At 45.7% G+C, this 15,237-nt stretch overlaps 2 protein-coding genes across 6 annotated transcripts in view; one reads left to right on the forward strand and one right to left on the reverse strand.

The window, feature by feature from the left end:
* Positions 1-481: 481 nt before the first annotated feature.
* EBNA1BP2 (EBNA1 binding protein 2) lies at positions 482-7,672 on the reverse strand. The gene is made up of 9 exons (XM_024571231.4): positions 7,408-7,672; positions 7,240-7,323; positions 6,856-7,025; positions 6,169-6,292; positions 4,951-5,040; positions 3,008-3,083; positions 2,700-2,793; positions 866-1,028; positions 482-735 (listed from the first exon to the last, which is right to left on the reverse strand). Exons 1-9 carry the CDS (start codon positions 7,471-7,473, stop codon positions 685-687), a joined length of 918 nt encoding a protein of 305 aa, XP_024426999.1. The 5' UTR covers positions 7,474-7,672; the 3' UTR covers positions 482-684.
* A 45-nt stretch (positions 7,673-7,717) lies between these two features.
* The window catches only part of CFAP57 (cilia and flagella associated protein 57), a 57,694-nt gene continuing 50,174 nt past the window's right edge, over positions 7,718-15,237 (forward strand). For 2 of the 5 annotated variants that reach the window (XM_045204279.2, XM_045204281.2), the window contains exons 1-4: positions 7,718-7,811; positions 8,048-8,209; positions 11,545-11,861; positions 13,335-13,621. In XM_045204279.2, coding sequence (XP_045060214.2) covers positions 8,053-8,209; positions 11,545-11,861; positions 13,335-13,621 — 761 coding nt within the window. In that variant the 5' untranslated portion in view covers positions 7,718-7,811; positions 8,048-8,052. Of the gene's footprint in view, positions 7,812-8,047; positions 8,210-11,544; positions 11,862-13,334; positions 13,622-15,237 lie in introns of those variants that run through there. The other 3 variants (XM_045204278.2, XM_045204280.2, XM_045204282.2) reach the window with 3 other exon arrangements.

A 15,237-nucleotide genomic window follows, 5' to 3' on the forward strand; every position in this document is an offset into this window, starting at 1 on the left:
ACAAGAAATTCACCTCCCATGTTCCCTTTCTCAGGAAGATACTAGAAAATGGTAACGAGTAAGAAGAGGCATGGGTTAAGACACAAAAATATGGGCTCCAGGAAATAGTGGATCCAACCTAGAAGGTCTAGAAAAGGGACAAGGTGACAGTAGCATGACAGACCTAGGTTACAGCAGGAAATTATAAGATGGATAAAACAATGAAACATCTAGGAAAAAATGACATAGAAGGAAAATTAGGCTCTCAGAAAAATAGAAGGTGACAACCCAAGGAAAAACCAAAATCTGGGCCACAAAGGAAACATTATCATATTTCACCTAGCTCTCCAGGGATGGCTATTTAAAGGATATTAATGATATAAACACTGATTATTGATTTATCTAAAGTCATGGTATAAAGATTTGGGAGGATGAGGAAGAGGAATGGGGGGTGTGAAATCTTCATCTGTCATAAAAGGAAGACAATTTGTACTCAATGTCTAAGTTATTATCAATAAGGAGAAATATTACTTAATATGTAAAAGTAATTTCTAAATCTTTTAGTCCTGAGCTTTCACTGAAGGGTATGTTTCTTTCAGCATTTTTTAATTTAATGAAAATATTTTTTACAAAAAGAAACCAACATAAGGGATCCAATTGTATTGTGAAATCCCAAGTCTTCACCCTTTTTTTGGAAGATGCTGCTTAGCGTGTTCTGCTCTTCATTTTCTCTCTTGTCCGTTTTCCAGGTCTCTTCTACAGAAAAAGAAATACCACACGTGGTCATGTAGCAGCTTGGCCTTCTGCCCCCCGACCAGGAGTGGGTGGGAGTGGGTGGGGAGAGGAGGCTGATGCAGCCTCTCAGCTGGTGCCCAAGGTCACTTACATTTGATCCTTTCTTTCCAGGCCTGGCGAGGCCCTTGCCATGAGCTTTCTTGGCCCGGAAGCTGGACACGTCGTCATAGCTTTCCCGAGTGTTCCACTTGGAGCCTTTCTTCTTACCACCAAAACCAAACTTCTGGTTTTTATAGCGACGTTTGGCATTGGGACTGGGAAAAAAGTGGTTTTATAGGTCACCCTCGGCCCTGCAAATCCTGATCCTCCTTATGGCCCAACAATACCCTCAGAATTCTATCTGTAAGTAGACAACACCGTTAGCTAGAATCTCATCCTTGGCCCCACATTCATACCCCACATTCCTACCAAACAAGCTCCTCAGGCCAGCTCATCTATTTACAGGTTTAACTACAAGGGCAAGAAAACAAACAAAGCGAGGCCCAGGAAAGGTCCCACAGAACATTTTGTGGCTCACCGAGTATCTCTGAAAAGCTTTCTATTTTAACTAAATCTTGCTAAATCATCCTCAGTTGTTTCTATGCCTCTTAGGGATAAAGACCCACAGTTAATATTCAAATGTAAAAAATCTTAAAACTGGTCATCCCACAGGAATCTCAAATTCAGCCTTCCAGAATCACGTGTCATCTCCCTTCCTAGTCTGGTTTCACCTCCTGTACATACACCCTAAAGAGGCTGGTGGTACTTCCCATTCACCCAGACACCAGACTAAAACCAAAGGTTTAAAACCTGGGAGTCAGTCTCGATTCTTCCTTCTTCACTCTCTACACCCAGTGCGATGACCGAGTCCTGCTAACTGACCTCTTGAATATCCCTTCAATCTATTTTCTCTTCTCCACCCCCACGACCACATTCAGGGCATTATCATTGCTCGTCCGGGCTTTAATAGTCCCCTGATTAACGTCCCTGACCCTCAGGTCTATCATTCACACAAGAACCACTGTAATGTTTTTTAAAAAACATGAGTATGACCCGCACACTATTTATTCTGAGTAAAGCCCACCGGTGTCTCCCCACTGCCTACTGGATAAAGCCCAAGCTTCTCCACAAGGCAAACAGACATCATCTCTGCAACTCAGCGCAGGTGCGCCTCCAGCGACATCTCCCCGCTCATGCCTCCCACTGTTTTCCCAGGGACACCAAATGTTTGCTATTCCTACACACGAACCTGCTGTTCTCGTCCCTAAGCTTTTGCTCATTTGTGTCCTCCCTTATTCCCCAAACCTGCATCTCTCCTATTGTCCTGGTTAATTCTTATTCACCCTTCAGACTAAGCTCAGGTGGGACCCTCCTCCAGGAAGCCATCCCCAGGTCCTGATCCACACACCAGGTCAGGTATTTCTACGACGTGCCTCCCACGACCTCCTAAATGCCTCATCAGAGCATGCACTACATTCCCAGAAACGATCGTTACCCGAAGCCTGGTGTCCTGTATGCCTAGTGGTGAACTAAAAAGAATAATAATATCCAACGTCATCCCTTTCGATATTCCTAACACTATGAGGCACATACAATTTTCTCATTTTCATAGATGAGGAAATGAACACTGAGAGAGGTAGAGAGACTTGCTCAAAGCCACCCTCCCAATGAGTGGCAGAGTCTGGGTCTGAACCCTTAACCGTCGCACCGTGAGATGGGGAATCAAGTTTGACTGAACATTCACGTGAATGGGCCAAATCCTTAGACCCCCCTTACTCTCATCTTCAAAGACTGACATGGCTAAAGGACCACCACATAGCCTGGTGAGTCTTAGCCGCAGGCAGTGGCGACACTCTCTGAACCCTGAGGCTGCTCCGTCGGGCGGCCCCGCCATATGGTGAACTGCTGCCCAGTACACGCCACACAGCAAACCAAACACTCCCTACCCTTTCCTCGTCGGCTGGCCTTTAGCGCCTTCCTTCGAGCCCCGAGCAACAGGTTTCTGATCGCCGTCAAGGAAGTCCAGTTTATCTGAGAAGCCTGGGAGTGAAGCAGTATTTCGATTAGTGCCACCACATTTTAAGAAACGATTAAACTGCAAAAGATTATTGCTTACTGAATTGATTTAAGAGTTACATCTTGCTCCCCACACCCTTCCCAATAGTTCCAAATCAATCAAGGCTCCAGAGCACAGTGGGTGATAGAATTAGCAGGGACCCCACTCCCTGTATCTTTAGGAGAGAGAAACACTGACCTTTCTGATACTTCTTAATGGCGTGCATCATATGCGCTTTCTCCTGCTGCCTCTTCTGAAGAACCTCTGTTTGCACCTGGGACACAGATGTGGGACTGTTACAGCCATTCCAAGCCACCACTGAACCGTCTATATTCTCCCAGTGTCAACGCTGCGGTAACGCCGCCACCACCACAGAACGTTAACTGTGGGTCAAGACTACGCTAAGGCTCTCAGTGCATTCTCAGTTCAGCTTCCCGGAAATTCTTAACATCCCTGAACCTGAAGCACAGAAAGGTGAGGTGACTTGCCCCAGCTGTGCCGCAGGGAAGTGCAGAGCTGAGATCCACAGGCAGGCAGTCTGCACCCTTCCCCCATTACACAACCCTGCCTGCAAAACTGTAGCAAACCACATTTCAGTCCACACCCAGTTCTCCCATTAACTGGACCTGGGCCAACTAAATACCTAACCTACTGTTAGTGGCCATTAAAGTACCAATGGAAAAAAACGACGTCCCCAAAAACCAAAAAAGAAAAGGCTTAAGGACAAAAGGAGATGCTTTTACCCTACGGCGGGTTTCTCAATCCCAGCACTACCGACAGTCCGGACAGGGTAACTCTCCGTTCGGGGTAGGCGGCCAGTCCCGCGTACTGTGGGACATTTAGCAGCCTCCCTGTCCTCTACCCACTGGGTTCAGCTGCGCGCTCCCCGCCGAGATGTAGCAACAAAAAATGTCTCCAACACTGCCAAATGATCCCCAGGAAGCAAAATCACCCCAGCCCAGAAGCAGTGCCCTAAGATTTCCTCAAATTAGAGAAAGTGAGCTAACTGGCCTGACCGAATTTTTCTTTGCCTTTGATAATTTATGTTAAACCAATTGCCGGTGTTTTTGAGCTGATCTCAGCCACTGACCACCAGATCAATCCAGTAAATCCACAGCAGCCCGTTCCCAGAGGACAGGATGTTAATCTAATCTTACTCCACAAAGGATCTATCAGTCAAAGACTCCAAATGAGGGCAGCAGCTCACACTCCAGCTCACAGTGTTTATGTCCAAAGCGTTAAGAGCCACGCTGAGCCTCCTCACACACATTTCTTCCCACAGCCCTAACTTCAGTTCCTGTCATCCTCTTTCTTAAGGGATCATGAAATAAAGAAGAAAAACCAAAAAACAGTCCATGGTATGCCTGCTGTGGTTCTACATTAGAACTCGGTCATAGTTCAAACTCACAGGTGACATTTTTCTCTGATTGAATGACAATCAATATGATTCCTCCAAGGACTTTAAATCACCGAGGCTAGTGATTCCCAAACCAGGGTACACAACAGAATCCTCTGAGGAGCTTTGAGGGGAAGGAAAGAAAACATATACAGAGTCCCAGAAATACTAAAGCCTAGCAATCTGTTTTGAAAAATTTCCCCAGGCCATTCTGCTGTGAGGTCAGGCTTGGAAACCACTGATCTGGACCCACAACCCGTCACTGCACAGGAGTGCAAACTGGAGCCCTGGCTGGTGTGGCTCGCTGGGTTACGTGTTGGCCTGAAAACCAAAAGATTGCCGGTTCAATTCCCAGTCAGGACACAGGCCTGGGATGTGGGCCAGGTCCCCAGTTGGGGGCGTGAGAGAGGCAACTGATTGCTCACACATTGGTGTTTCTCTCCCTCTCTTTTTTCCTCCCTTCCTCTCTCTCTAAAAAATAAGTAAAATCTTAAAATATATATATAATTTTTTTTAAAGGTTTAAAAAAATTGAAGTGCAAGCTAGACGGGTAAAGAACTTGCCTACAGACACCACACTGCTCCTGGTAACACACTGGTGTCGAGGAAGGACTGCGCTCACGAATACGAGTGCACAGCCCACTATGGGACAGCAAACACGCGGTCGGGAACCACATCAGACCTCAGAAGTGTGGCCTGACAAACACACTGGGCCTCGTTGGGCCCCCGGCCACTCTCCTTCTCACCTTTTTTCCGTATTTCCTAAGTGCTCGAAGTTGCTTAGCCTTTTCCGATTTCTCCATGGCGGCCTGTTTAGCCTGCAGCTTCTGTCGAATCTAAAATACAAAATGTTCTCAACTTCTGTTATTTGAATCTGGGATGACTGCTACTTTGGGTGAAGTCAGCAGGACTGCAGGAAACAGATATCCTGTTCTGCAAATTATGGAGCTCAAAGGAACCTTGTAAATCGTCTAAGACCCAGGTTTTACCCATGAGGGCAATGTCACCCAAAGCCTGAGCACTTTGTCCAAGACATATCAGCAGTGAAGCTAGAAATTGAAAGCAGCCTTCCCACTCCTAGGGTGCCATTTGCTCCATTACACAAAGCTGCTGCTTGCAGTTTTGTCAAGAGAAACTAACTTCTGCCCATCCCTACTGTCTGCAGACAGGTTAAACCTGCACGCAGCCCCAGTTCCCTTCTCCAACATACCAGATACACACTAAAAACTCGAACAGATATCAGGCATCTAGCCTTTTCCATCAAATGCACACATTTCAGTTCAAGGAACAGCAGTTGTCAGTGTGAATGCACAGAGATTGGCTTCCCTAAGTGCCACCGAGACAAGAGCACCCCACTGTCCAGCTTGAGACCCAAGGGAGCTATTTCAATACATCTGGGATTAGATTTTGGCAATTCTCTTCCTCCCAAAGTTAAATAAGGACCAAGTTCTACCTAACTCTCAATTATACTACATCTGAGCCATATATGGATCCCGCATTTTACAGAAAACTGAAGCTCAGAGGAAGTGAATTGTTTGCAAGTTGTAGCGCTGGCCCCTGGCAACCGCAGGATGAGGTCTGTGTTTTTTCTACACATCGAGCCACTCTCACGCCAGCTAGAATGCAAAGAGCCATCTTTGCCTTGGGGACCACACTTCTTCCACTGCTTTTCTGCCCCTTAACTGTTTAAATCAGGAGAAACTCATCCTTATGTTTATCTAATTGGTGGTGATTGGCATGAGTCTGAAGTAGACAATAGAAATAATAATTGTCCTCTGACAACTGGTCCCCTATTATTAAGCTTAGTATTTTTTTAAACATTATAGGTGATTAGCCTATATACTTAAATATAGGTATATTTAAATATACTTGAATATATTAGCTAAATATACTTAAAAGTACAAAGCCTCAGCTTTCCAGAAAAAAAAAAAAGAACAAAAAACACAACCTTTCCTTTTTCTTACCTTCTGCATCTGCTGATCAGACTTGGCCATCTCTGCGAAATAATCAGTGGGCCGCTTAGTAGGGACTTTGAGCTGATGGAGGCGGGGTAATACTGCAAGCACAGCAGCCTGGGCCTGCCGGTAGCTGAGGATATAGGACCAAGTGTGAAATAAGCTAAGTGGGGGAGGCCTTACATTCCTTCTCACTGCCTCTCAGGAGTTATCCAAGGTCAGAAGGACTCTCAACAGCTGACCTTCGCCAGCAAGAACACACACACAAACAAAAACTGTAATAAGTAAAATCTCATTAGCTTGGTATCTGGAAGAAATTTAACTGTACACTCTTTTAGAAAGGGGGGGGGCAAGGAGTATTGCTGAAAATGAATTAGTTTAAGAGGATGACCATTCTAAAAGTAACTATCAACTTACAAACTAATGCCAATCTTGTGATGCCAATGCATAATGAAATCTTATGTAGTCTGTAGTCACTAAAAAAAGTCCACATAAGAACCTTCTGTAAGAAAATTTTTGTTCTAATAATTGCACACAAACTTTAGCTCTTTTTAGTCAAAAGAAGCCTTCCTCTCTGCTCCCAAGCTTCTTACATCTTCTGAGGAGTACAGGTTCATTATTCCATGCCCCCTCCCCACCTGCCCCGCCCCACGGTAGCACAGGGACTCACAACTTCTCCCACATTTGAAAACATACAAGCTCATTTCCCGCTGGAAGTCATCTTCTGGATCAACAGCTTTCCGATCCTTGTTCTGAGCTGTTGACTGGGGTCCACTTATTTCTGGCACCGGACCGAGGGTGACATCAAGCCTTTCAACCCATTCCAGATCCCGCTTGAATTCTGTCAAACACTGCTTCAGGCCATTCTAGGAAATTCAGACACTGAGCTCCTAAGAAGGGAAGCCTTAATATGTCTCTCCCAAGCCCAGGGTGCTAGGCCAACCGACAAAGTGCTAACCCCCAATTCCGCAACAGGTAATGGACCCTCTTGACAATGCGCATGTTCCGTCCTTCCTTGGACAGGAACTCAGCTACCCAAGCCCAACCGTTCCGTGCCCCCGACCTGGCGCCCGAGCTCACCACGTCGTTCACCGCTTTTTTCGGAGCCTCTAGCACGGCATTGAGGCCTGGCTTCAGAAGCCCTCGGGAAAACGCATCTTGCAACTGCAGGGCAGGATCGGCTGTCAGTACCGGGGGAGTAAGGCCGCCTCCCGCGCCCAGCTCCCGGCCAGCTCGGCTGACACCTACCTCCTTGTCAGTGACGAAAGAATCTTCAGAATCCGAGTCCGAGCCTGAGAGCAGGGCATTGTCCATCTCGCAGCGCACACATCCAACGCTAACAGAGGAAGCAGAGAGGGCCGAGGCCCACGCGGCTGGAAAAGAGCGCCTCTCGCCGCTGCCGCCTGCTTCCAGCCCCCGACCCTCACCACGCTGCTCCACGTGGACGCGAACCACTCCAGCGCCACCAACCCACAGCAGTTGCTGAATTTCTTGCTTGGACTTCCGCTTCCGGCCTCAGACCCACACTTCCGGTTTCCCGTTGCTATAGGAACCGCTCCGGCGTCCGAAAGTGCCCCAGTTGCTTGGGGTCCGTAGGAATACTCCCCCTGGATACACGCGTGGTCTGGTGACTCGGAGAAGAGAAGCCAAAGGTGAGAGGGGGTACCCTGGAGTCATCCAGAGGAGCAGGAAGCCGCAAGGGTACAAAGGAAAGGGGAGGGTGTAGGAGCCGAGCCCAGGGCGAGAGTGAGGGGTACTGGGGGAGAGGGGGGAGTGCGACGGGGAGGAATCCGGGGGCGGAGTCCGGGGCGTGTTCCGGGCGGAGCGCGGCGGTGCACTAAAGCTAACCTGCAGCGCTCGGTCTTCACTGAACCAACTCTTTGGCCAGGGACCATGTCGACCGTGGTTGCACTCTCGCAGCAAGCTTTTGGTCTTCGATCCCACGTGACCAACAATATCTGCTTCTTCGATGAACAGATCGTTATATTTCCTTCAGGAAATTACTGTGTGAAGTACAATATAGATCAGAAGTGGCAAAAATTCATTCCAGGTAAAACCCTTTCCATCCTGACCCATTAACCTTTTGTGGCAAATATACGCTCATAATTGCAACCCGATGATTGAAAGGAAAGTGTTTTGGCCAACTTGAATAAACGCAGAGTTCTCTAAATGTAGAAGAAATACATGGCTACTTGCATTACATGTAAAAATGTGCAGATGGCGTTTTACTGAATCATACACTTAATACCTGCATGGTTTTGTCAACCAATGTGACCTCAATACATTCGGTTAAAAACTAAATATTTTTAAAAGTACTTTTTTTCACAGTTATTTAATGAAAAAATTAAAGAACCTCTCTTCATGCTTCCTCAATATCATTGTTTTTGTCATCACCAGGCCCACTTTTTGAGTTGTCTGACAGTTTTCCACAGTACACTACCCTCATTCCAGCACCTTCTGAATGCATGTATGATGAAGACACTGGAGATTTTATCCCAAGTCACAAATAATCATACATGTAATGTTACATTTGTTTTTGTTCTCCCTGGTCCTGTTGATGGATGATATGCATGATTTCCACAACTTAGTCACATTCCCATTTTCCACTCTTTGTTGCCTGTAGTTTTACCATACATGAGGTCTGTCCAGAAAGTATCCAGCCAGGATACTGAGAAACAGAGACATTTACTGGAAAAGATACAAGATACATTGTACATAGGATACTTCAGTCCCCTTCGGAGTAGGCACCTTGGAACCTTAACAATGGCTGGACTTTTTCTGAACAAACCTCATACCTACAACCCCATTAAGTTTTGTTTTTGCTATTTATTAACTTTATATAAATGGAATCATAGTATATGTAGTCTATGACTTGCTTCTTTTGTTCAACATCTTGCTTTTGAAATTGTGCGTCTGCATACACATTACATGCATCCTGAGTTTATTTTATTTGTACTTAGTGTTCCCAGCTCTGAATCTAATGTCTCAAATGTGTCTGTTGATACTGGTGTTAATGGATATTTGGGACACAACATTTTTTTGCTGTTGCAAACCATGCCAGTATAAATTTTTTGCATTCACGTATGCTTGTCCACTTGCGCAGGGATCCTCCGAGGCACACAGCCAGGGCTGACATTACTGGGTAACATGGTGGTACCAATCTATACCCCCACCAGGAGTGCTCAGGACTTGCCATTCCCCGGAATCTCACCAACTTATGTCCAACTTCTTGATTTTTTACTAATCTAGTGATTGAGGAAGTATATATTACTGGTTTTAGAGTGCATTTCTTTATTACTAATGAGGAGGAATATTTTTTTCACATGTTTATGGGTTATTCTTATGTAGTCTTCATTGAAATGCCTTAAGTCTTTTACCCATTTTTCTAAGGGATTTGGGGGGGGGGGTAATTTTCTTACTGACTTATAAACACTCTTTCTATATTCCATTTACCAATACTTTGTCAAATATATGTATTGCAAATAATTTCTCCCAGTCTGGAACTTGTGTTTTCTCCCTCTTTATGGCATTTTAATGGATACAAATTTTTAGTTTTAATGAAGTTCATCAACCTTTTCCTTTTTGTACCTTGTTCGGGAATTGTTCCGTAACCTAAGATTATTAATATATTCTCCTATATTATCTCTATTATGCTTTATACTTTTGTCTTTCACCTTTGAGGCTGAGTTAGGAGGGTGCTCAGTGCATTAGGTGAATAGCAGGGAAGCCAGTGAATGGAATGGAGTGAATGGAGGAGCAGGGAGTGAAAGGTAAGGCAAGGAAGTAATGGGAGCAACACCACATAGGGCTTTGTAGGTCATAGGCTCTCACTTTGCATGAAATGAGAAGTCATGGGAGGATTCTAAGCACAGAGAGAAACATGATCTGACTTCTGTTTCAACAGGTTCATTTTGGTAACTGTATGGATAATAGATTTAAGGAGGGTCATTGAGGATGCAGGAGACCAGTTAAGAAACTATTGCTATAATCCAGATGATGAAAACGGTGTCAAGGAGCAGGTTGTAGGTGATAGAGATGGTGAGAAGAGACCAAATCCTGGATACATTTTGAAAGTGGAGGGGACAGATTTTCTCAGAGGCCTGGTGTAGGATGGAAGAGAAAAAGAAGCAGCAAGGGGTTGGCCTGATTAATCAAAAGGATGGTGTTGCTGTTAACTGAGACAGAGGACGTACCCACAAAGCACAGAAGACATGGAGCCTAAGGCCCGTGATATATTCAGGGACCAAAGGAATAAATAAGTTTTAATTTCAACTTATTTTAAAGTCAGCCCTGGCTGGTGTGGCTCAGGGGATTGAGTACCGACCTGCACACCAAAGGGTTGCTGGTTTGATTCTCAGTCAGGGCACATGCCTGGGCTGTGGGCCAGGTCCCCAGTTGGGGGCATGCGAAAGTCAACCACAATTGTTTCTCTTCCTCTCTTTCTCCCTCCCTTCCACTCTCTCTAAAAATAAATAAATAAAATCAGGAAAAAATAATATAATAATAATAATGAATGTATCATAATGAATCCAGCCTGGATATATTTCTCTTTATATCAATGCAATCACAAAATATACTTTTAAACATTCTTTAATGGAGGAAGGGGCTCCTGAAAGTAGTAGTACCCAGGGCCCACGAAAATCATAACGTGGCCTTAATTTCATTTCCCAAATAGAGTATTTGCACTTTAATCTTTGCCTCAGGCACTGCTAGGCAGAGGACCATAGCTTTGGTTCTCAAGCTTGTTACTTCATGGTTGTAAGATGACTGCTGTATCTCCAGGCATTACCTCTGTATTCCAGGTAAAAGAGGATAGAATGCATCTATCCCTGGTTTTCAAGAAAGCAAAGGCTTTACCAGAAAACCAGTCCAGCAAACTTCTGTATCTATCTCATGGCCAGAATGCCACATAGATCACCTAACTGCAAGGGAGACTGAGGAATACAGTAGTTAGCATCCCAGCCTTGAAAGCAAAGGAAGAGTATTGAGTGCTGCCCACTCGGGGCATAAAGGCCTATATGATCTGACCCTATTCCACCCTTCTAGACTTATCGTGGCCACCCCTGGTTCACATGCAATGCTACAGCAATATCCTACTTTCTCACACCCTCACCTTTGCTCTCCCTGCCACCTGCCCCATTCCCCTCCCTGTCCCACTTTGTCCTCCTTCAGGAATCAGTCCCCCTCCCACCTCGGCCTTGGGGAGATGCCCCTCCTAGCCATTTTCATCATACCTCAGACATAGTTGTACCAAGGAGCTTCATGGGTTGACAATGACCTGTTTCTGCACTTTTCCCCTGTCCGATCAGCAGAGCCTACTGCCATGCCTGGTTCAGGTTGAATCTTGGTGATCTACCCTCATTATTTCCTTTTACCTGTTTGCAGGCTCAGACAAGAGTCAAGCCATGTTGGCCCTGTCCATCAGCCCTAATCGGCGATACCTCGCTATGTCCGAGATAGTGCAAGAAAAACCTGCCATCACCATTTATGAGCTGTCATCCATCCCTTGCCGGAAGCGCAAAGTCCTTAATAATTTTGACTTCCCAGTTCAAAAATTTACTAGCATGGCTTTTTCTCCAGACTCCAAATACCTGTTGACTCAGACATCACCTCCGGAGTCCAACCTTGTCTATTGGCTATGGGAAAAACAGAAAGTAATGGCCATTGTCAGAACTGACTCTCAGAACAACACTGTCTACCAGGTACCTCCCAGCATAATAATAAGTGTCATGCAAATTATAAAAAAAGAAGAAGAAGAAGAAGAAGAGTATGAGCTGTCTTTTATTGAGTGCTTTCTATCTACCAGGAGCAGTGCTAATTTCTTCACATACATTTTTAAACTTAGTCTCACAAAAACCATATATGGTATGCATAATTATTATCCCTATCACGCTGATGAGGGAACTGAGGCTCCAAGAGGTTGTTACTCACCTGAAGTCCCAGGGGTGGTGACTAGCAGACTAGGAGCCCCTGGCTCCAGTACCTGTCTCCTCTCCTCTGGCCTAGAACTGCTTTCTGGTCACAGGTCAGACCCAGAGGTGAAATGATCAAACTCACTCTCTCTTTCTGGTTCTGGCCTCTTTCCACAGCATTGCTAGGAGATGGGAAGGTTTCGGGGATGTAATGTGAAGGGGTAGATCTTAAACAGTTTTCAATGCAATTGCAAATATGTGGGGAGCAGAGTTTTCTATGGTGGTGTGAAGGCAAAATGAAGACCACCCGTTAGAAAGTGGGTCCCTGCCTAGGCCGAGGGTCCCAGGGAGTTTTATCTTGGTGCAGTCAATGCAGTCCAGGAGCTAGAACTCAGTTTTACAAGTTTTCAGGAACTCAGTTCTGTTCCTGTTCAGAGGTCCTGGCTAGTCAGTGTCCCAGGCATAGACTCAGTTCTTCTCACAGGAGGCTGGTGTATAATCTAAGCACGTCAGGGCCAGAGCACCCATATCGTTCATCCAATGTGCTTCCTCCCTAGTCAGAGAACTTGGAAGGTGAAATTAGCAATCAAAAGGCTCGGTGGCCATAGAACCAGGTACAGCCGGAAGGTCATTTCCTCCAGGCCACAGTGAGGCCTGTGCAGCATCCCCTTTCAGAGCAGACAGCTCCTTCACTCCCGTAGATTCAATGCTCATGTGCTGGACGTCCTCTAGGAACCCAGCACTGGGAATGCAGAGATGAAAAAGCCACAGCCCCTCAAGTTGCTCACCGTCTAGTGGGGGTGGCAGGTTTCTGTGCGTTGGGTTGAGGGTGCAGATAAAGCTCAGCTGGTAAGAGACCACATAGCAGTCCCTGACGTTGGTTCCTTCCCCCCCCCCCCCCCCCCCCCCGCCTTCCTGACAGGGCACATTAACCTGCCAGATCCTCACGCTTCTGTGTCTCCAGCTGAGCTTTTGTTCCGTTTTGCTGGCACAGTGTTTGGCCATTGTCAAGACCTGCTCCTTTTAGTTTTTGGCCTTTGTAAAATGGCTTTTGTATGTTTCCTAGTTTGAAACTGGCCCCACAAATAATAATGAGTATAGATCTGTGCTCTTATCAAATATAGTATCAAAAGTATAGGAGTTAGCGATGTTTCAAGGATACTCTGAGCTGCCTGAAATAAATACTAGTTAGCAGAATGAGAAATAACTCCATCAAGGTTAAGTTTTATAAATCTTTGTCTTTTATTCTTTCACATTTCATAGGTGAGCTTCAGTCCTCACGATAACACCCAGATTTGCATCACTGGAAATGGGATGTTTAAGCTTCTCCGTTTCACGGAGGGAACCCTGAAGCAAACCAACTTTCAGAGGGGAGAACCCCAAAACTACCTAGCCCATGCCTGGGTGTCTGATGACAAGATTGTCGTCGGCACTGATACAGGCAGGCTCTTCCTCTTTGAATCTGGAGACCCACGCTGGGAGGCAAGTATCATGGTCCAGGAGTCCATCAGCGAGACCAAGAATCTGGAGGTGATCCAGGAATCAGAGAGGTAATGGCAGCCCCTGGGCTGGGGCTCCTCTAAAAATATACTCATCGGATTAATAGCGTCACAGCAAAACCAGCATTCTTTTAAAATCACTCCTGTCCTCTGTAGTTTAAAAATCAACTCTTTGTCTGCCCTCTGCCTTTCTAGTGTCCATCTATCGTCAAGCACAAATTTGACCATGAGGACCATAGCCTAGATACAGTTCTTTTTATTTTTATACTTAACCTTATTTTATAAGCATTTTAATATGACTAGTCCCCAAAGCTACAGATTTCCAAAAACTTCTTTTCTAATGGCTGCCTAACTTACTGAATCAATTAAATAAGTGTCCACCGAGCCCTTGCGATATGCACGGCATCTTGCTAGGCGCTGGGGAAACAGATCCTGCGGGACCTCACAATTCACTAGGAGGCCACAGACCAGCAAAGCAGCGCAAGGAAAGGTCATTGGTAAATCTGACAGAAGAATGTGGGCTAACACGGGGGCTCAGGAGGGAGCTGTTACTTTTGCCTCGACCACAACCAACAATCTCGCGCACGCACCGGGCTGTACCATTGTGTGTCCGGGGCACTGCCTGGAGCACTGTATTTTTTTTAAGGTTTTTAATTTTTTATTATTCACATCATAAAGTAAGTGGGTGAGATGTGTAGAGCCAGGTGTCTTAAGAGTGTTTTTTAAAAGAAATCTGTAGAAACCTTTTGAAATACAAGATTTAGAGAAATTAGTCTCCTTTTTCACAGCAGCTAGCACATAAAAAGTTTCTAGCTGCTAGCTACATTTTTTTCTTTTTAATTTAATTTTGATTATAATTTTAAAAATTTATTTTAACATTTTATTGTTTATGCTATTACAGTTGTCCCACTCTTTCCCCCTTCACCTTCCTCTACGCAGCTTGCCCCCTTGAGCACTTCCTGTGTGTTCTCCTTTGAGTCTTACCTTGTATAATACATATTATTATCGCGCCCACTTCATAGACAAGGAAACTGAGGCTCAAAGAAGTGAACTGGCTCATCCAAGATCACAGCACTGTCCAGCAGCAGGGTCAGGAGTCAAACCCAGACCTGCCTGACTGCAGAGCCCTCAGCCACAACGGCATACTGTAGATCTTTCTTCCTCAGGAACTTCTGGTTTGCCGTTTTCACCATCCCCCGTGCCGATGACATCTTTTCTGTTGCGATTTGGTTAAGTGCTTCCTAATGCCCTCCACTTTTCCACGTTCATAATCCTTCAGTGGGTCCGGGGCTCTGAGAATGAAGCCCAGACTCCTGAACTTGGCCCACACGTCACTGCTACTCTGGCCCTTCTTTTTACATAGAGGGCATTGGCTCCGGCCTCCACCAACCATGCATGCTTCATGCATGCTCTTGCCTCTGGGCCCGGTCCTGTGTAGTTCCCCTGCCCTCCCCCAGCACACCCCACTCCCACAGTCACATACACAGTACCTGACGTACGGTTGCTTGTCTCCAGCTCAGCCTCTGCTCGTCTCTGGTCGGTGCACCTTCTCTGTAACTGTCCTAGACTATAACCTCCTGAAGGCTGGAACTGTGTCGATCTCATTTCCCATTGTCTCACAGCGTCATTAACACAGTATGATGCCAATAAATCCTGTTGTACGAGTG

This window comes from Desmodus rotundus, chromosome 3 (assembly GCF_022682495.2).
Source record: "Desmodus rotundus isolate HL8 chromosome 3, HLdesRot8A.1, whole genome shotgun sequence".
In the NCBI taxonomy this organism is placed as follows: Eukaryota; Metazoa; Chordata; class Mammalia; order Chiroptera; family Phyllostomidae; genus Desmodus; species Desmodus rotundus.